Source organism: Odontomachus brunneus, unplaced genomic scaffold (assembly GCF_010583005.1).
Source record: "Odontomachus brunneus isolate Ranch 3 - 2012 unplaced genomic scaffold, Obru_v1 Obru_scaffold_120, whole genome shotgun sequence".
In the NCBI taxonomy this organism is placed as follows: domain Eukaryota; kingdom Metazoa; phylum Arthropoda; class Insecta; order Hymenoptera; family Formicidae; genus Odontomachus; species Odontomachus brunneus.
Genome location: NW_022639570.1, coordinates 839,715 through 861,977, shown reverse-complemented (window position 1 = coordinate 861,977; position 22,263 = coordinate 839,715). Strand labels below are relative to the sequence as shown.

At 33.0% G+C, this 22,263-nt stretch overlaps 1 protein-coding gene across 3 annotated transcripts in view; it reads left to right on the top strand.

Annotated features, from left to right (window-relative positions):
• LOC116849608 (serine/threonine-protein kinase SIK3-like) overlaps positions 1–22,263 on the top strand; it is a 372,170-nt gene that overhangs the window by 77,565 nt on the left and 272,342 nt on the right. For all 3 annotated transcript variants that reach the window (XM_032826932.1, XM_032826931.1, XM_032826930.1), the window contains exon 9: positions 12,373–12,532. In XM_032826932.1, coding sequence (XP_032682823.1) covers positions 12,373–12,532 — 160 coding nt within the window. The remainder of the gene's footprint in view (positions 1–12,372; positions 12,533–22,263) is intronic.

Genomic DNA, 22,263 nt, shown 5'->3' with positions numbered 1-22,263 from the left:
TTAAAATCGTTGGGAATGATTCAAAAGCAAGGAAATTGGGTTCCATATGAACTGAAGCCGAGAAACGTTGAACGCCGATTTTGCACATGTGAAATGCTGCTTGCCAGGCATAAACGAAAGGGTTTTTTGCACCGTATATTCACTGGTGATGAAAAATGGATCCACTTGTAAACCCACTTGATAACCTAAAGAAGAGGAAATCATGGGGACCACGTGGCCATGCTTCAACATCGACAGCCAAGCCGAATATTCATGGAAAAAAACTCATGTTGTGTATTTGGTGGGATCAGCTTGGTGTCGTGTATTATGAGTTGCTCAAACCGAATGAAACCATTACTGGGGCTCTCTACCGAACACAATGGATGAGATTGAGCCGAGTACTCAAGGAAAAACGCACCCACTACTACTGCAGACACGACAAAATTATTCTCCTGCATGATAATGCTCGTCCACATGTTGTGGCGCCGGTCAAAACCTACTTGGAACCACTCAATTGGGAAGTTTTACCCCACCCGCCGTATTCACCAGACATTGCTCCCTCTGACTATCACTTGTTTCGATCGATGACGCACGGCCTGTCTGAGCAGCACTTCACATCATATGAATATACCAAAAATTGGATCGATTCGTGGATAGCCTCAAAAGATGAAGCGTTCTTCCGACGCAGTATCCGTATGCTGCCAGAAAGATGGGAAAAAGTAGTGGTTAGCGATAGACAACACTTTGAATAAGGTACCGTTCTTTTACAATAAATGCCCAATTTTTGATAAAAACGGCGGAAACTTATTTGTACTCCCAATATATGTAACATATACTATAGTGTTTGTAGTAATAGAGTGCACCTGGATGAAGAATCTGAACGCACCCAAATAGAGACTGGCCATTGGGAGATCTCCACGTGATTGGCGCACGGGATGATGATCCGAAAAATGACGGCACCAATACGGAGCTGTGCTCACCAAGCGTGAACGGGCATAAAATATGAACTGAGATATTGTCGCACTCTGCGAATGTATAGTTTATCGCTCAAATAATGATGATAAATAAAGATATATACATGTATATCCTTTAAAATGTATAATGTAAGTTCTTGAAAATATTACATATAGTCAATAATAATCATACGTTATGTAATGTCGAAAGAAATAAAAAACAACTAGCCTTGATATATTATATTATATATATTATATAATATTATATATGTACTATTAGGTGGTAAACTTAGTTCCTGCGGCTCACAGTTAGATGACGTTAGTTGTAGGTGTAATTTATTTTGACATCTGAAACTGGCTGCATTTTAGAGGTTAGACATTTGTCAATAAAATTCAGTGCGAAGAGATTCATTTAAGCGAGCAGTGCTATTTTTTCTTTTGATTAAATATGGAACGTGATAAGTTGTTTTTTCGACATGTGCTGCTTCATTACTTTGACTTGAAAAAAACTGCAGCTGCAGCTCATAAATTGCTTTTCGAAGCTTATGGCAATTATGCTCCATCGGAAAGAACATGCCAAGTATGGTTTCAGCGATTTAAGAGTGGTGATTTTGATGTCAATGATAAAGAACGCTCAGGCCAACCGAAAAAGTTTGAAGACACCGATTTGCAGGCATTATTGGACGAAAACTCTACTCAAACGCTCCAAGAATTGTCTGCAGCATTAAATGTTACTCCGATGGCTGTTTCCAAACGTCTACATGCAATGGGAAAAATTCAAAAGGAGGGAAAATGGGTACCACACGAATTAACCGCAAATGCCATTGCGAATCGCTTAAACATCTCTATTTCTCTGCTCGCCAGGCAGAAAAAGAAGAGTTTTTTGTGGCGCATAGTGACTGGCGATGAAAAATGGATATACTTCGATAATCCTAAACGAAGAAAATCATGGGTAGACCCTGGCCAACCATCGACATCCACACCAAAGAGAAATATTCATGGCCACAAAGCAATGCTTTGCATTTGGTGGGATATGCACGGCGTCGTTTATTATGAGCTACTCAGACCGAACGAAAGTATCACGGGGGATCGATATCAATCACAATTAAACCGTCTGAATGAAGCATTGTTGGAAAAAAGGCCAGCAGTAGCCAGCAATCGACGTAAAGTCATGCTTTTGCACGACAACGCTCGACCACACGTTGCCAAAGCCGTCAAAGAAACACTGATGCAGCTCGAGTGGGAAGTTCTCCCGCACCCAGCGTATTCACCAGACTTAGCTCCTTCGGACTATTACTTGTTCCGGTCGATGCAGCACGGCTTGGTGAATACACACTTCAGAAATTACGAGGATGTGCGAAAATGGATCGACGAATGGATTGCATCAAAAGACCAATCGTTCTATCGTCGCGGAATCTACGCGTTGCCCGAAAGATGGGAAAAATGTATAGCTAGCGAGGGAAAATACTTCGATTAATGTATTTTTTGTTTTTGATGTCGAAATAAATGAGTTTTTTAAACAAAAAAACCGCAGGAACTAAGTTTACCACCTAATATATAGATAATTTTAATAAGTAGAGATTACTTGTATAACTGTTATGTTTTATTTAAAAGTACATAAATGTGTACAAGTGTAATAGTTGTTAATTGTTCATTTTATGTTATGTGATGTTAAATTTCGTGATTAAAATAATAAAATATCATGTTACTTACATGTCATACAATTGATGTTGCAGGGGCCCGATTCTTGACGGTGTGCGAATGAGATACGCATGCGAAAATCTGTAATATACGTAACGTGAACTATTCATTTTCGCATGCGTATATCATTTGCATACCGTAAAAAATTGAGCCCCAGGTCGATACACACGCACACATTTAATAGATCACGCATTCACTCACCAGCTCACACATATTCATCGCCGCCATTTTTCGGGCCAATGGCCAGTCTCTGTTTGAGGGTCTCAACTGATCTGAGTCGTAGCACCTCTGACGACAAAAGCGTTAAACTGGACATTTTCTCAGACGACGAATTCTTTGATTGTAAAACTTAGCGATTTCGGACTTTGAGCTAAGCTTCTGCAGAACGTAGAGCAAAAGTAAAGACAGTTTTATTGAGTAATGTGAACCCAAGGAATTGATTGAGCCTATCTAGAATCCCATCGGTTGAATCGTTATAGTCAAACAAGAAATCTGGTGTGCAATTAACTAATGTTGCGACGTAAGTATACACGGTCGGCCGCAAACCCGTCGCTTCGCGCTTGTACTTCGCATCGCGACACTACCGTGTCGCTTGATGTATATACAGGGTCCACGAAAAGTATGGAAACGGTTCAATACTTTGTCAGGGGTACATCTTGGAGAAAAATGTTAATTACAAAAGTTGCAGGGTTTAAAAAGAGGCGTACGATGGTGGCTTGACTTTGAGCTTTAGCTTGACTTTCAAGATTATTTCAAGGTCAATTTTCAAGATTAATTTTTTTAAATTGAACCCCCCACTTTTTATTGCATACTCTTGTAACTTATCTCGAAAGCTTTCCAAAACACTATAACAACTTTTTTTCAGTAAGTACTTTTTGAGTAATGAAACTTGAAAGTTACAATACTACCGGCATTAGCATTACTTAAGATATACCATTCGGAAGTTACTAGGTCGGATTTATACCTCTTTCATATATGTATGTGTATGTGCGTGCGGCATGTGTGTGCGCGCGCGCGTATGTGGCTGGGTCAGTGTAGATGTGTGTGCGTGCGCGCATGCATACGGGCATGTGCATGGATGGATGCATGGGAGATTGAGTGGATGTTTACGATGATAAGTTACGGAACAGATAAGGACTGAGGACACACACACACACACATACACACAAACAGGTGTAAATCCGAGCTAGCAACCTTCACGTGGTATATTTTATGTAGTGCTAATGCCGGCGATACTGTAACTTTTAAGTTTCATTATTCAAAAAGTACTTAATGGAAAATACATTGTCATAGTGTTTTAGAAAGTTCTCGAGATAAGTTACAAGAGTATGCAATAAAAAGTGGGAGATTCCATTTAACAAAATTAACGTGACCTTGATCTGACCTTGACGACACCATGTAAGGTTAAACTGATAATATCAGTAAATAGATCGTTTTAACTTATAACTTTTAACGTATAACTTTTGTCTGAAACACTTTTGTAAAACATATTTCTTGTGATTCTTAAGTATTCCAAACTTTTTGAGACACTGCGTATATATATTTATACAGGGTATATATATACAGTCAATTGGGATGGTTATATCTCAAATTTGGTTAATACAATAGAGTTGTAAAGAAAAAAGTTGAATGATATAAAAAGATCTACTTTCCTACGAGTTTACTTTTTTCATAAATGTAACGATGCACCTAGAAATGCAAATGCACTCTTACTTTAAATGGAATAACATTTTTTTTTATATAGATCGATTCCTCGGAACAGCCTGCGTAAAAAAGTGTTAGGTACAATGTAAAAGAAATGAACAATTCGTGAGATATTTGACATTTTTAGTCATTTATTAAAGAACATGTTTGAACGTTCCGCCTTCACATAGTAAACACTTCATACATTGTTTAACAGATTTAAGGTGATCATTGTTTGTAAATACACCTGCAGACGTAATGTCAGCCGTCAAAAACATTCGAAGGATAAATTCTACAATCAATAATATTCTATTAGTTACAAGCAATTTATCGTCACAGCAAGATCTACTATATACGAGCTATCAGGAAAATGTTATTATACACCAATAGTGAAAAAGTAGGTATGTTTAATTATTTTGTTCTGTGCAACAAAAATTCTGTCAATGCTGCAAGAATGTACAATAACATATATCCTGAACGTATATGATCTACGCGATCGTATTTTCATAAACTTGAACATAATTTACGGGAATATGAATCCTTTATGAAGCCTAAAAGGAATGTACTAAAATCGATTGTAAATAATGATAACATCAGATTATGTGTACTAGTTTATGTTGAGTTTAATCTGCAAGCTTCAACAAGAGAAATAGCCAAAGAATGTAATACTAGTCAAACATTTGTCCATAGAATTCTAAAATCGCAAAAGTTTCATGCGTACCGTTTTTCTATTGGACATACTTTACACCCAGGGGATGAATTACGACGTATGCAGTTTTGCCGTCTTTTTTGCAACGAACAGAAAATAATACTAAACTTTCTCAGAAAATTTTGTGGACAGACGAATGTCTGTAATTCATAAATAACGGGATGTTCAACAGACATAATAAACACACGTAGGCTACAGAAAATCCGCGACTTAGAAGAAATACGAACAATCAAATACGTTTCAGTATTAATGATTGGTGCGGTATTTTAGGTACTACTATTATTGGTCAATATTTCTTTCCAAATAACATTAAATGGTAGATATCGACACTTTTTAGAATTTGTACTACCTGATTTAATTTCATGCTATTCCTTTGCAAATACGACTAAATTTAAAGTATTGTCAGCAAGATGATGCACCAGCACATAATGCACGCATCGTAACAGACTATTTCCGAAGAATTTATGCTGAAAATTGGTTTGGAACATAATATAATATCATGGCCATCACGCTCTCCAGATTTGCCCCTCTTGATTTCTTTTTGTGCCGTTACTTCAAAGATAAAGTGTATTTGCGTCCATTTGTTTCTGTGGAAGACTTAAAAGAACGAATTGTATTACATTGTTCTAAAATAAATAGTGATTATCTTAAATCTGTTATGAAAAACATAAAAAAACTATGTATGAAGTGTTTACTATGTGAAGGCGGAACGTTCGAACATTTTCTTTAATAAATAACTAAAAATGTCAAATATCTCACGAATTGTTCATTTCTTTTACATTGTATCCTAACACTTTTTTATGCAGGTTGTTCCGAGGAATTGATCCAAAAATATATATTATTCCATTTAAAGTAAGAGTGCATTTGCATTTCTTAGATGCATCGTTGCATTTATGAAAAAAGTAAACTTGTAGGAAAGTAGACCTTTTTATACCATTTAACTTTTTCTTCTACAACTTTTTTGTATTATTAACTAAACTTGAGATATAACCTGTCCCAATTGCGTGATTCACCTTGTATATATATGAGTACTAGGATTTATTATTGTTTGAAGTTGGACATAGCGGCCCAAGTAATAAAAATTTAAGTTATTAGACCCTTGTTATTAGACAATCTGTTAGTCGTGGTTACTAAATTATTCGGGCAACGATTTAATAACGATTTCGAGCGAAGCGAGTTCGAATCGCTTCGAGAGCGATTGATGGAATTTTCAAACGTGTAATACGAAAACTCAGCGCTATGATTGTCTAAGAGACAATATCTAACAAAGGCTTGTGACATCATTAATTGCTCCGGGAGCGATCCGAGTCTGCTTCACTCGAAAACGCTATTAATTTTTATAGGATTATAATTTACAAAGGAGGAATGTCAATAAGGCCGTTTTTTAACCAACTTCAGAATCACTTCAAACTGTGCTATTTTATTCCTCTCGGTGGAATACCGACTAGAACCGTTTGTTGTTCAAGTACTTAAGTGTTGAAAATGAGGCACTCTTAGATCTCACATTTACATGGGGTATTACGTATAGTTACAATGTCTACTTCATTTCACTCTGTTATCAATGAGCAACCATCATCATACTTTCTTAAAAATTACTTGTATATATAGTGCATAAAGTATATCAAAGCGATTATTTTACCTCTTTGTTATTATTGAACTCGAGCTCCATATTAATCAGTACATTTTATTTTCACCAAATATGCAAGCAATAATGTAATTATTTGTATCATAATATTAAATATAATAATATTAATATAAATAATATTAGTATAATGTACTTATAAGTTGGACGATGAAACTCGCGTGATTTCGGGCGCTGAGTAGGAGACGCCAAAGCCTCGCGCTTTGCCGCCAGACGCCGCATGAGGCCATCTCACAGCCAATAGACTTGTTTTCGCTCTTTTGCTTCTAAAATCTCGTTCAGCCAGTGATTTTCGCCAGTGAAAGCGCGCTCCGAGCGGTCTTTTGCTTTCTGAACGTTTTGAGCACGGTGATTATCGCAAGCTTGTCTTGCATAGAGAGAGTTCGTTTATCTTGTATGCGAACACAAGAGCTTAGTTATTTTGCTATTATCTGTTGCATTTTTGTGTCTTAAGATTTGCCTGAATACAATCTTAAGACATCTTTTTCGCGAGTTTGATAGTGCTCATCTTTGATACATCAATCTTATACCGATTCTTTGTAGAGCCGTCACGCTCATATACTTCCGGAGTCGGAATGTTCCATTCTTTATTTAACTAATTATTAATAAAGCATCAAGCTTTATTAATAATTAATTAATAAATTTTTTTGCCATTTTTACAAATTCATAAAAGCATTAACTAGACGTACTAGCAACGTCAAAGTCGGCTAAGTCCGAAGTATTGGTTTTCTCTGGAGCCGTCGGACGCTTCGTGTTAGTCGGCCTCCATCAACCTCTCGTTATAAGCCTTCATAGACTTGTTTTCGTTGATTCTCTGTTGGAGAATCTCCATCGCTCTTACGCGAGTCTCGTGAGAGATCGCGTATTTCTCTGTGTTCCGTATGGGTAGATTACGGGTGGCCATGCCCTGGGCGCCGCGATACTCGCAGGCGTCCGCCTGTCGGCACTACTTTGCGCCGTCACCGCAACTCTGTTATACAAAGGAGCACATAGCTGATGATGGCATATACCAACTTTTCATCCACAGGCAAGAGAGAAACATCATTTGCCTTCAACTACAATCGCATCACACTTCATAAAAGATGTATAACCTGTGAATAGAAAATAGCGAAGGCATCAATCCAATTACATCATGGTACTGCCAATGCAAAGTAGGCGCTAGAACGGTCAGTTGTTGTACGCATATAGCATTAGTTCTATGGTATCTGTAATATTTGAGACATTGTGAACATTTAAAGCAAAGACCATGTCAGCAATATACGCAATATGTTGAAAATACAGCTGAATTTCAAATTGGTCCGAACTAGGGAAAGACGAAGCTCTATCTGATTAGGTCAGATAGAACTGGCAGAATTAAAAACCTCCCGGCTTCTTAAGTTTTATAAGCGCACAGAAGGTAAAAAATAGCTTCTCTCCGCAGTATTTATCATATTTTCTAAATGTCCTGAATTTTCTAAATCAACTCTAAACCACAGTTTTATCGTCCAATTTCTTATAAGCAACATTATTGCTTGCATACTTGGTGAAAATAAAATGTACTAATTAATATGGAGCTCGATTTCAATGTGATGAAGTAGTGATGCAAAGAAGTAAAATAACCGCTTTGATATATTTTATGCACTATATATAGTTTTTGAAAAAGTATGGTGATGGTGGCTCATTGATAATAGAGTGAAATGAAGCAGACATTGCAACTATGCGTGATATCCCATGTAAATATGAGATCTAAGAGTGCCTCATTCTCAGCACCTAATTACTTGAACAACAAACGGTTCTAGTGGGTTATGAGTTCCACCAAGACGAATAAAATAACATAGTTTAAAGTGATTCTGACGTTGGCCAAAAACGGTCTTATTGACATCCCTCTTTTCAGCATGAGGAGAATTGAAATTTTAGGTGGATCACTTTGTAAATAATGTTGCGTAAGTCAAAATGTTCTATCATAATTTTAATTGACCTCGAATATTTGAAAAAATCTAGAAAAAAGAATATATACACACGTACATATATACGCGCGCGCACACATACATAATGAAAAATTTCTAATATTTCTTTTATAAACTATTCATACTAAAGTCAAAGGAAAATATCACTACTCGTATAAAAAATATATCTTAGCTTCAAAGCTACTTAAAAAATTAGTGTCATAGGATTTTCAAGTTTATAACTAAAGTACTTAAATATACTTAAGTTAAGTATATAACTAAGTATATAAAGAGGGGAATTACATGCGGAAGGCCGTTTTCAAGGCTATTTTTACGAATTTTTTTAACAGAAACAGTAGGATCAATGGATTTGAAATTTGCACAATATATTTATTAATGTTTAAAGTATATATAAATAAATTTTCATGTTTAAGTAAATTTTATTGAATCACAAGAACCGATCTACTTTGTAATTATAGATAAAAATACAGTCATCCGTTTGCGAGTTCTATGTTTGCTTTCGACATAATTCCGAGCCTCTCACTACTCTGAAACCAGAAAATGAGAAAGATTTAAAAAATATATGTTTGTCATTATAGCCTGTACCAAAATGAAGGCGTGAAGCCAAGTTTGGAAAAGTAATGACTGTACAAAGAAAAAAGTATCGAGAATGAAACCTTTTTCAACTTTTAATCATAAATAAATGAATAGAGTAAAATATAACTGGGTTCGAGGTAGAGGCGAAAACTACATGTCTACTGTATATTGTGTAAAAATTTCAAGTTATTCGGTTCAGTAGTTTTTGCGTAATCGTGTCAACAGTTTAAGAAAATATCGTTTTTAGAAAAACGCGTTTAAAGTTTGTGTATTTTTCATATAGTAACAAAGTTTCTGAACTTACGATTAATCAGCCATTGCAGGTACATAAAATGAGTCCTCATCTTCCTCAAAAAGTTCTCCAGAGGCCACTTATCTCTCAGTTTTCGGATTTAGTCCTCCGAATTTCAATGGAGAATCGACGCTACGCGCGATCGATGCGTTCGTGGTCTTGTTGAAGTTCAAACATCTCCACTTTTCTGCCGACTTTCACGGCCATAACTGACAAAATTTTCAAAATAGGTGCATATTCTTCGTTAAAAATAACAACGGCTAGGAATATCGCTATTTCTATTGTTTTTAAGCCTGCATGTAAATGTTTTGGTACGAAGTGCCAAATCATCGTATTGAGATTTTCGTTATTATTTTGCGTGTTTGCACCCAAACATCTCATCAGAAGGTCGTCTCTTGAAAGATCCTCGTATATTGATTTTATTACTTGGAGAACTTTTTCATTTAAAGGCTGGTAATCATGTTTAAAATCATCTAAAGTTCCCTGTGTCTCAGCGCGTCGCTACGCACATCAGCTTGATGGACCCGGCGGACATTGTATATGCTGAGGCTTGGTGTCGCTCGAACTTTTATGAAAATAAGTGATCTAAATTTAATTTCTCATATCTTCCACAGAGTTTGGGTGCCGTGTAATAGCCAATCCATAATATTTCCTAAGATCGTGGATAGTTTTATCTGTTAGGTTTCCAATTCCTTTGCCTCCGATGCTTTCGTTATTTTTTTTTTACATTTCTCAATCTCGTACCCTTTCCTTTCTGTACGTAATGTCTCATTTGTCCGCCTAGATAATAAGCGAATGGGACCTTCGCGCGACTTAGTAACGATACTTAAAGTCAGCGCGCTTTTGTACTCAAACCGCTTCTGCTCCGTCAATTTTCCGATATCTTTCTGCTAACTTCACACAAATGTTTAAATGTATATATTTTAAAAATATGCAATAAAAAAAGAATAGCCAAAAAATTTTTTTTCCATGTAATTCCCCCTTAAAAAAATAGAATTCACATTTTTTCGAAAAATATATTAATGTAATATGTTTGCTATTAGCGTCACTCATATGTGGCGCAACGATCTAGACCAGCGTTACATATGTGTGACAGTAAAAAATTTTTTTCTATGCACATTATCAAACTAAAACTGTTTGATAATGTGCACAATTACGTAATAAAAGAAATACAAAGTAGGCGATGGAGAGAATCCTCTAAATAAACTGTGGTAACGAACGTGTATTAAAGACCTTAAAAAAACCTATTTTTCATAAGAAAAAAACAAGTTTTATTAAAAACTAGCGGTTATTTTTTTTTACTTATATTTATATAAAATATACATTATTGTGTAAAGTTAATAATTTTTTGTCATATAAAATAAAATTAGTAATTATAAAAATAATATAATAGCTTATAAAAGAGAGATCAATGATTATACATCGGATTTCCACAATTACCACAACAATAAAATTTGTTTCTATTAGATGGATAGTGGAAGAATATTTTCCTTTTGTTCATCTTTATTGGTTGAATATTTTGTGTTACATTACTTACATTTTTATAATTTCAAAAATGAAACTTTTCTATGTTCGTCTGAATTATTTGGTTTGTAATAGAGTCTATAGCAAGGGTAAAACTCAAATTTTTTAGGAACAATCGTCGTAATATTTTTTTTATTAGATATATAAAAATTGTATAATATGGATGCATTAACTCTTTATAAGTTTGTGATCGATATTTTAAGCAACTCATATAAGGTTCAAAATATCTGTTACTTTATTGAATATTCTGAATATTGAAAATTGATCTTTATTGAATTATTACTGAATATTCGACCATACAGATATAGATTTTATAAATGATATGTAATGGAAAACAGATCTACAAGTACTTACCATATACTGTTCAAAACATGAAAGTATGATATTTACTTATAGTATATAATATAAATTAACATTTTTGTAAGTTTTTTTACATGAGTATTGCTGCAAATAGATTGCAAATAACTAGATTCGTGCAAATAAACAATGTTTTTGTATTTATATAAAGTTTAAGTTTCTTACTTACAAATTTTAATAAAATAGCAATTTTGCACAAGTAGTTAAAATATTGACCATAAAACCTGAATGACTGAGCACTTTGCCTGTTGATTGTGGTCCAATTGATTATGATCGATTTTTTTCCAAGTAATAATCATAATAATAATATACAAAGTAATATAAAGTTTCTTATATTTTGCACATTTGTCATGTATCTAAATATGTTATATAAACTTGTACTAGACATTAGAGTCATCGTTTAAAAAAAAATATTTGCCTTATAAAGGTTTAAAATACGAATAGTTCATCGTTTTATTCTTCTTGAAATATACTTAAGATTTCCTTAGCGGTTCTTTATGTGCTTATTTTTACTCTCTATAATGGAGAAATAAACTTACACTTCACACAATATATGTTTAAAAATATTAAAAATATTAGAAAATACAAAAAAGCAAACTTCATTTACTTCGAGGAAATGCAATTGTTTAGTCATACACATATATATACATACACATATATGGGTCCATTTTAACCCTACATGAAGTTTACTGCTCACTGTTTGAAAGTCAACTGAAATTTTTCGCTGCCGCTGTAGCGACATATTCAGCATTGAAAACTTTTTTAGGAAAGAGCGAGTTTAAATAGGTTTTCAAAATATTTTATTAAGAAATAGGAGTTATATAAAATAATCCATATTTGACTTTTAAGCGTTAATTATGAAATTAATTTTGGATAAATTTTAGCTGAAGTATAAGCTATTTTATTTATTTCTATCTACTAGCAAATAACATCTGTATATGTGGGATCTTTAAAATATCCTACATATCAATTTCAATTTTTTTCATATGTTTAAAAAGTTATGCATATAGTTGCAGAGTGGTAGTTCAGGACTAGTACAATGTGCTCAGTCGTTAAGCGTTGGTGTCAGTAACGCGAGTGGAGATGGCAACAGTAACAATAGCAGCAGTAGTAGTGGGAATAGCGACAGAAGAAGAAGGAGTGGTCTTAGCACTGTTATGCAGCGGCCAGGTATAACGTAATCAATGTTTGAATTATATCAAGTCTTTTTCTGCAATTAATGATTAGAGTCGCACGATTTATATGTATTTATATGTACATGTATTTATAAAGTGTTTATGTAATATTTACACTTTATATATATATATACACACACACATACACATACATAAAGTGACTCAACACAACGCATGTATACAAGCAGATTAGGTCAAACTGAACAAAAAAATTCCTTTACACTTTTCAAAAAACTATATAAAATTTCGAGATATTAATAAAAAAAATATTAGTGAATCAATACGTGTGAGGCAAGCTCAGTAGACGCGAGCTCATTGAAAGATGGTTAAAACGTGACTTTTAGCGAAAGTTGCTATTGTTTGATAACTAAAGGCAGATGTAAAGACATCGATGTGGAGACAATTGTTTTTTCACATATCGCAAGCGTGTCATACGCGTGTCGCTAAGAAACAGTTGCAAGTACAGAAATCTATAGTATACTGGACTACTAGCCTCGATTCCCTAGACGTCCTAGTATATAATGTACAACTCGTACAAATGTGTCCACGCATTATTTCGTATGTATACACATTGACCCATATACACATTTCAATTCGGTAACCTTATAAGCGGATAATTTTTATATTTGTAAAGTCATTGCATTCAATTGGTTACTAAGTCCGCTCCAATGCGTTATGTTAAATATATAGATTTTGGATACACAGAATTTAGGGATTATATAGGGATTATATAGTATGTTGTAGATGTCTGTAATTGCAAGTATCAGGGAATTTTTATACGCTCGCGTCTACAGAGTTCATCTTACAGCGTTGCATGCACTGATTCGCTAGTCTTATTTTATTAACATCTCGAAATTTTATGTAGTTCTTTGAAAAATAGTGCAGGAATTTTTTGTTCAGTTTGACATAATCTACCGTCACACGTGCATCGGCGTGTCTTGCGTCAAATGTGTGTACGTCAAATGTTGCGTCAAATATTGCGTCTGTGTGTGTACGTATATACAAAATGTCCCAAACTCTTCTCCACATATTTTGTGAGAATGTAGAATGGGTTGAAGTGAACATAAAAGTCTTATACCATTTTACGATATTCGCAATAATAATCGAGAAATTAATTGTAAAATATTAAGGAAAAACGCACGCTGAATGGTTGAGGGAAGAACGCTCGCGGCTTAATAATATAATGCACGGATGTCGGCGCACGGTGATTGGAAAAACAACGCACCATTACCTATACTTATATCGCTGGACTCCTACATCTTGCCTCGGTACGGCAAGATGTAGGATCATAGCAATATAAGCCGCGCGGTGATATCTGCCTACTGTATTACTGGGTCATGAGCGCTTCTCAACCATACAGCGTACGTTTTTCCTTAATCTTTTACAATTAATTTATCGGTTATTATTGCGAATATCGCAAGACGGTATAGGACTTTTATGTTCACCTCAACCTGTTCTATGTTTCCACAAAATATGCAGAGGAGAATTTGGGACATCCTTATAGAGGATGGGGAAAAAAGGCCGGTACCCCTGAATAACTCAGAAAATATCATTTTTATAGAAAAACGTTTCAGACAGAAGTTGTAGGGCATAAAGAGATTTATTTATTGATATTATTAGTTTGATCTTGGGTAGGATCGCTAAGATCAGGATAAAGTTACCTTGAATTTTTTTAATGAAATCACCTATTTTTTGATTGCATATTATAGCTTATCTCGAAAGTTTTCCAAAACACTATAATAATGTATTTTTTCATTAAGGTAGTTGTTTCCCAACTGTGGTTTCCCAAAATTAAAATTAGATTTTAAATAAAAGGTTCAATAACTGATGAATTCTTTTAAGTGAAAATAAAAAACAGATTTTTAAACATTATTGGTTCTCTCAGAAAAGTAAAAATCGATAAAATAAATGAAATGATAGAAAAAAAAAACAGATGCTGAATTGCGTTGTAGTTACGGAACTATAGATCGTGGCAACGTCGCATCTCTATTAATGTTATGCGACGCCAAGCTATACAACGTTGCCACTTCCGCAAAACATAGTCGCGAACGAAAAAACAAAAGCCAAACTTATTTTTGCTGATTAATCATACTCTAATAATGTACGGTCAATTTCGCTGAGACTGAAGTATGTACTTCTGTAAGTATTCAATTAATTTTGCCCAAATTTTCATATTAATCCTTATGATAGGTCATTTGCAGCTGACAAATGCGCGTTTACATGTTACTTTTTATACGTCAGCACCAATGTGAGATATCGAGAAAAGAGTAAACTATAAACGGTAATTTCTCGGAAACTATACGGTTAATCAAACCCATATTTAACACACATTAATATCTAACACACGTATTAATATCTAAATTAATTTTGCTACAAGTTTCAAGAAGATCTTGAACTTAACTGTTTTTGATCTAACTACCTTAAGTACGTTTTGAGTAATAAAACTTGAAAGTTACAATACCGTTGGCATTAGCATTACCCAAGATGTACCGCGCGGAGGTTGCTCCGTCGGATTTATATCTCTTTCGTATATGTATGTGTGTGTGCGTGCGTGTATGTGTGTGATGTGATGGTCCTCAGTCCTTATCTGTTCTTTATCATCGTAAACATTCATCCAATTACCCATACATCCATCCATGCACACGTACGCATGCACGAACACACACCCACATATATCTGTACACACACCCACACCAGACTTACCCTTCCACTCACGCACGCGCGCAACACACACGCAACACAAAAGATGTGTAAATCCGACCGCGTAACCTCCACATGGTATTTTGAGTAATGCTAATGCCGGCGGTGCAGTAACTTTCAAGTCTCATAACTAGAAAAGTACTTAACGAAGGGACACTTTATTATAGTCTTTTGAAAAGCTCTCGAGGTAAACTGAGAATATGTAATAAAAAAATAGGGCTTCCATTTAAAAAATTCAAGATGACCTTGTCCAGACCTTAGCGATCCCACCTAAGATCAAACTAATAACGTGAATAAATATATCTCTTTACACCTTACAACTTCTACTTCAGACTTTGTCTGAAACATTTTTCTATAAAACTTATATTTTCTGAGTTATTTAGGGATACCGATCTTTTTTTCCTACTCTATGTATATATATATATATGTGTGTGTGTGTGTGTGTGTGTGTGTGTGTGTGTGTGTGTGTGTGTGTGTGTGTGTGTACACTTTGTATACACACACGCACACACACAGAGTGTTGTAGACTTTTCTTTATATATTTTTGTGGGAATATAAAACGGGTTGAAGTGAATATAAAGGTCATGCCGTTTTGCGATATTCGCAATAATAACCGAGAAATTAATTGCGAAAGATTAAGGAAAAGCGTATGCTAAATGGTGGAAAATGGAGCGCTCGCGTTACAGCGCAGCCTAGTAATGTAATGCGCGGATATCGGCGCACGGTGATTGGAAAAACAACGCATTACTACTTATATCGCTGTATTCCTATATCTCGCCTCGACGCGGTTCAGCAAGATGTAGGATTACAGCGATATAAGTATAGACAGTGGCGCGTTGATCTACCATTTGCCATACGCTGTACGCTGACATCCGTCTGCTATATTACTGGGTCGTGAGCGCTCTTCCCTCAACTATTCAGCGTTTTTCCTTTTATAATTTATTTCTAGGTTATTATTGCGAATATCGTAAAACGGTATAGGATTTTTATGTTCACCTCAACCCGTTCTACATTCTCACAAAATATGCGGAGGAGAGTCTGGGATACCCCGTATGTGTATATATATTGTATGTATGTATGTATATGTACAGAATGTCTAAAAAGTTCCGGAACGGCTAAATAACTTCTCAGGAAAACGTTACCGAAAAAAACGTTAAATACAAAAATTTTAGGATTGGAAACAAGGAATTTGATGATGAACTTGATCTTGTTGCAAAGGTCAAGTTTAAAGATTATTTCAAGGTAAACTTGAAAATGTTAAATGTAAATCGCCATTTTTTATCTAGGAAATGGAAAGAATGAGAAATTTTACGTCCGGATATATATTTAGTCATTGCACGTGATCCTTGATTTTCGAAATTATCATTAATGAGAAAGTTTACTCCATAAAGTACATTCGTACACGACGAATTTGTATGGCATTAATGTGAACGTAATGTCTGATCAAAATTGAGTCAAGCTCATTCCTAGGAGTCATTTAGGAACTGAATAAATTTTCCCATGTAAGATCATGCCAAAAGACTAATTAAAAAAACTAGATTACTTTCGAGGTATTTTTCATTATGCTCCATGCATCAAATTTTTCATCACAACTGTTTCGTAATACGTACTGTGTGTAGAATTACTGTTCTCTGAACCCGGAAATTTCCAATTGGTATTGTTTAAAGATTTCTTTTCGATTGTATCCGTTCGATGAACAAGAACTATTAATGAGATTTTTTCATCCATTTAATGATAAATTAGCTGTTTTCCTTTCAACTATCTATTAATTTTGTTATTCTAAAATCCAAAAAGAAGTAAGTTGAGTTATTGATAAAAAATCATTAAAAAAGTTGAACAAATACGTATCCGAAAATTTCCATCTGTATTACTACTAAATGCAATATCAAAATGCAATGTTTTACTGAACGAGAAAGAATATATCTTCTAATGATGAGAGGTTGGGGGTAAAGTCAGAAGATCTTATGATCAAGTAAAAAACCTTTTCAATACAACTTTTAGGAATGGGATGATTCCTATTTCACAATCAACTGTCGAAAGAACTGTTAGATGGTTTGAAGATATAGCTAGCGTCAAAGATCGATCTAGATCAAAAAGACCAAGTTCAGCAACAAATGCAGAAAAATCATTGCATGTTTTGTTATCATTCACAGAAAACTTTCATAGTTCTATCCGCAGAACTGCTCAAGAACATGAAATAAGTAGAATGACTGTCCATAACATATTGAAAAAAAAAAATTGTTTACCTTTACAAAATTAGACTTGTTCATGAGTTAAATGAAGATGATTTCGATCGACGTGTGGAATTCTGTGAGAATATGTTCCGAATAGATGAAGATCCTGACTTTGCATCAAATATAGTCTTTTTGGATAAAGCAACATTTCAACTAGATGGTACTCTGAATAAGTATAACTGTAGGTATTGGTTCGATACGAATCCTAATTGAATTCGAAAACATAATACGCAAGAGAAACTGAACGTTTAGACTGGAATATTAAATAATAGATTAATAGGATCATTCTTCGTCGATGGCAATTTGAATGCCACAAACTATGAAGACATGCTCCAAAATCAAATAGTTACGACAATAAGAAGGATTTCTGGCGAAAACTTTGAGCACGTATGGTTTCAGCAGGATGGTGTTGCACCCCATTTTGAACGAAACGTTCGTGCTTACTTAGACATGGTTTTCCCTGATCAGTGAATAGGAGAGAGACGAAGAGGCGCGATTGAGTGGCTAGCCAGATCACTAAATTTGACTCCTCTCGATTATTTTTTGTGGGGTTCTAAAAGATCTAAAAAATCGGATGTACACAACTAAATCTCAAAATTTAGATGAATTGCGTCAACGAATGCTAGATGAAGCTGCTCTTATACCTGCTGAATACTTCGAAAATGCAATCGTAACTTTATATCATCGATTAGCTTACTGCTAAGAAGCCATCGGTAAACAGTTTGAGCATTTGATCCATTGATGATATTTTCAATTACCAGTCTACTCTAATGCTTTGGTAATGCTTTGTCTTGTCTTAATTGGCTAGACAGTCATTACAGTCTTGCCTTGACTGGCTGGACAATGCTTTGTCTTGCCTTAATTGGCTGGACAGTCATACAGTCTCTACTTAACTGTCTGAATAATGTACTTGTCTTGAGTGACTTCTAACCTTGATTTTGGTCAAAGTCACCATCAAGTATCTCGCCTTAATCACTGAAACATTTTTTCTGAAAACGCTTTTTTGAAGAGTCATCCAACTGTTGAAAGTTTGACCTTCAAACGACCCTCAGGAATCACTTTGACCCCAATAACTAAACACATATACGGATATAAAATTTTCTGTTCTTTCCATTTTTGAGATAAAAAATGAGGGTTCCTATTTAAGATTTTTAAGTTTATCTTGAAATGATCTCTAAACTTAATATTCGAGTCAAGATGAAGATCATTATCGAATTCCTTGTTTTCAATCTTAAAACTTTTATATTTAACGTTTTTCTCGATAACGCTTTCCTGAAGAGTTATTTAGTCGTCCCAGAACTTTTTGGTTACTCTGTGTGTATGTATGCGCGCGCGCGCGCACACACACACACACACACACATGTATATATATATATATATATATATACATATACTATATATATACAGTATATATACAGGGTATATATCCCAGACTCTCCTCCGCATATTTTGTGGGAATGTAGAACAAGTTGAAGTGAACAATAAAGTTCTATACCTCATTTATATTTTACGATAATCGCAATAATAATCAAGTTATTAATTAATCCTTTGTTGTACGAATTTTTCTAGTAAACCATTTTTACTGAAACTCTGCTTCTAGGGATTTTTTGGGTCTCGGATTACGAATTTTATATCAGATTTTTTAAATTCAAAGTGGCAAATCCAATGTGGTGGGACGGAAATTTAAATTTTTCCAATTTCCATAAAATTTACATAGGGGTTTTTGAGTCTTCGACTACGAATCTACTATCAGATTGTCAAAATGGCGAGTCCAATGTAATGGTGAACTGGAAATTAAAATTTTTTTTCCAATTTCGATAATGTAAAAACAAATTATGAACATGTTATTTATAATGAATAATTTATTGCTCTCAAAATGTGACCTTTATGGGAGTAAACATATTATCAGCTATTTTAGAGTTAGAAAAAAAGATTGTCAGCAGAAGTATATCATTTTTCAATTTTAAGACATATTATTTTAGATCCATCATTCTGAATTTTGAACCTTTTACATTGGATAATGTAATCAGTGACACGAAATCTCCTGGTGATACGAAAAAATACGGTATTTATGGAACAATTGAAACTGACAATAGATTTGCAATTGGCGGCTCAAAAAACCCATAGATCCTGATTTTTAGAGGAATTTATGATTTTTTTTATTTTTTGGTTCGCCATATTGGATTCGTTATTTTGAATTTTGAAAATCTGACCACGGATTCATAATAAGTGACCTTAGAAATTCCTTAGAAAAATTCCTTAGAAAAATTCCTTAGATTCTAATTTTTATAGAAATTTATTAATTTTTCAACATTTTGGTCACCATATTGAACCCGCCACTTAGAATTTCGAAAATCTAGCAATATATTTATAACTATCTAGCAATATATTTATAACTATCGATCAAAAAACCCAAATATACATATTTCTATACATGTTTATTACCAAATTTTTTCAGAAACGATTTTTTAAGGAAAAAGGATATTTTTTGCATATATTTTGTTTATAACAAATAACCAATGCAAAATAATAGTTATAAATAGTAAAAAATAAAAAAATCATAAATTTTTCTAAAAATCAGAATTCAAGGATTTTTTGAGTCACCAATTGCAAATCGATTGTTAGTTTCAATTATTCCATAAATACCGTATTTTTTGGTGTCATAAAAAAGATTTAGTATTACTGATTATATTATCCAAAAATTATTATGTAAAAGGTTTATATAATAGTTATATTACATAATATATGCATAGAATAACATCTCAAGATCCCGTAAAAATTTATTATATGACAAGAAATCCTTAACTTTAAATTTAAGAGATATTAAATAATGGCCAAAAATATATAATATATGACACATATATGTTGACCTGTGCAGTAAAGGATTAAAAAAGATTGGTAAATGATGACGCGCGATATGGTAGGCTGCGGTGGCAATGAGTTTTTGTATACTTGTACATTAGGTCAAATTAAATAAAAAAGTCCTGTACCATTTTGCAAATAACCACATAAATTTTTATATATTAATTAATTATTTAAAATAAAAAAAAATTGTTACATGATTGTGCACTATTATGCACAAATTTTCTTTAATATCTGAAAATTTACGCATTTGAAGATTCCGTAAAAACTTATTACATGACAAGATGTCCTTAACTTGAAATTTAAGAAACATTAAACAATAGCCAAAAAGATAACACATATGTGTTAATCTGATCGTGGTCATTTGCAAAACGGTAGAGGACTTTTTTGTTTAGTTTGACCTAATGTATAAGTATACAATGGTAGACTGCAGCACTACAACTCATCTACCATATCGCGTGTGATCATTCACCAATATTCTTTAATTAACATTTTGAGTTTTCTCTCGATTATCGCAAAACGATACGGATTTTTATATCCATCCCAACCCGTTCTACATTCCCACAGATACGAAGAAGAGTCTAGGATAGACCTTGTGTATGTGTATGTGTATATATACACATACCATATATATATTTATATATATCTAGTATATGTATATGCAGTATATATACATATACATATATATATGTGTATATATATACATATATACATACATATAAATATATATATATATATATATATATATATATATATATATATATATATATATATATATATATATATATATATATATATATATATATATATATATATATATATATATATATATATATATATATATATATATATATATATATATATATATATATATATATATATATATATATATATATATATATATATATATATATATATATATATATATATATATATATATATATATATATATATATATATATATATATATATATATATATATATATATATATATATATATATATATATATATATATATATATATATATATATATATATATATATATATATATATATATATATATATATATATATATATATATATATATATATATATATATATATATATATATATATATATATATATATATATATATATATATATATATATATATATATATATATATATATATATATATATATATATATATATATATATATATATATATATATATATATAAGGTGTCTCACACTCTCCTCCGGGCATTTTGTGGGGACGTAGAATGGGTTGATATGAACATAAAAGTTCTATACCATTTTGCGATATTTGCAATAATTATCGAGATATTGTAGAAAATTTGTGAATGATCATGCAGGATATGGTAAATGAGTTATAATAGCGACGACTGTCGTCGTGTACTTATACTTTAGGTCAAATTGAACAAAAAAGTCCTCTACCATTTTGCAAATAATCACATAGATTTTTAATTATTAATTAAAGAAGATGAGTGCATTATCACGTATAAAATTGTGCAATAATCTCCTTTAATTAATAATTAAAAATCTATGTTTATCTATGATTATTTGCAAAATGGTAGAGGACTTTTTTGTTCAATTTGTCCTAAAGTATAAGTACACGACGATAGTCGTCGCTACTATAACTCATTTACCATATTCTGCATGATCATTTACAAGTTTTCTACAATTAATATCTCGGTCATTATTGCGAATATCTCAAAACGGTATAGGACTTTTATGTTCACATTAACCCATTCTACGTTTCCACAAAATGCCTGGATGAGAGTGTGAGACACCTTATATATATATATATATATATATATATACAGGGTGTCCTAAAACCACCGGAATTGCTCTTAATGGTAGATTCCTTACAATATTTTAAGAAGAAAATTCTAATACAAAAATGTCGAGGCTATAATAGCTTTTAAAC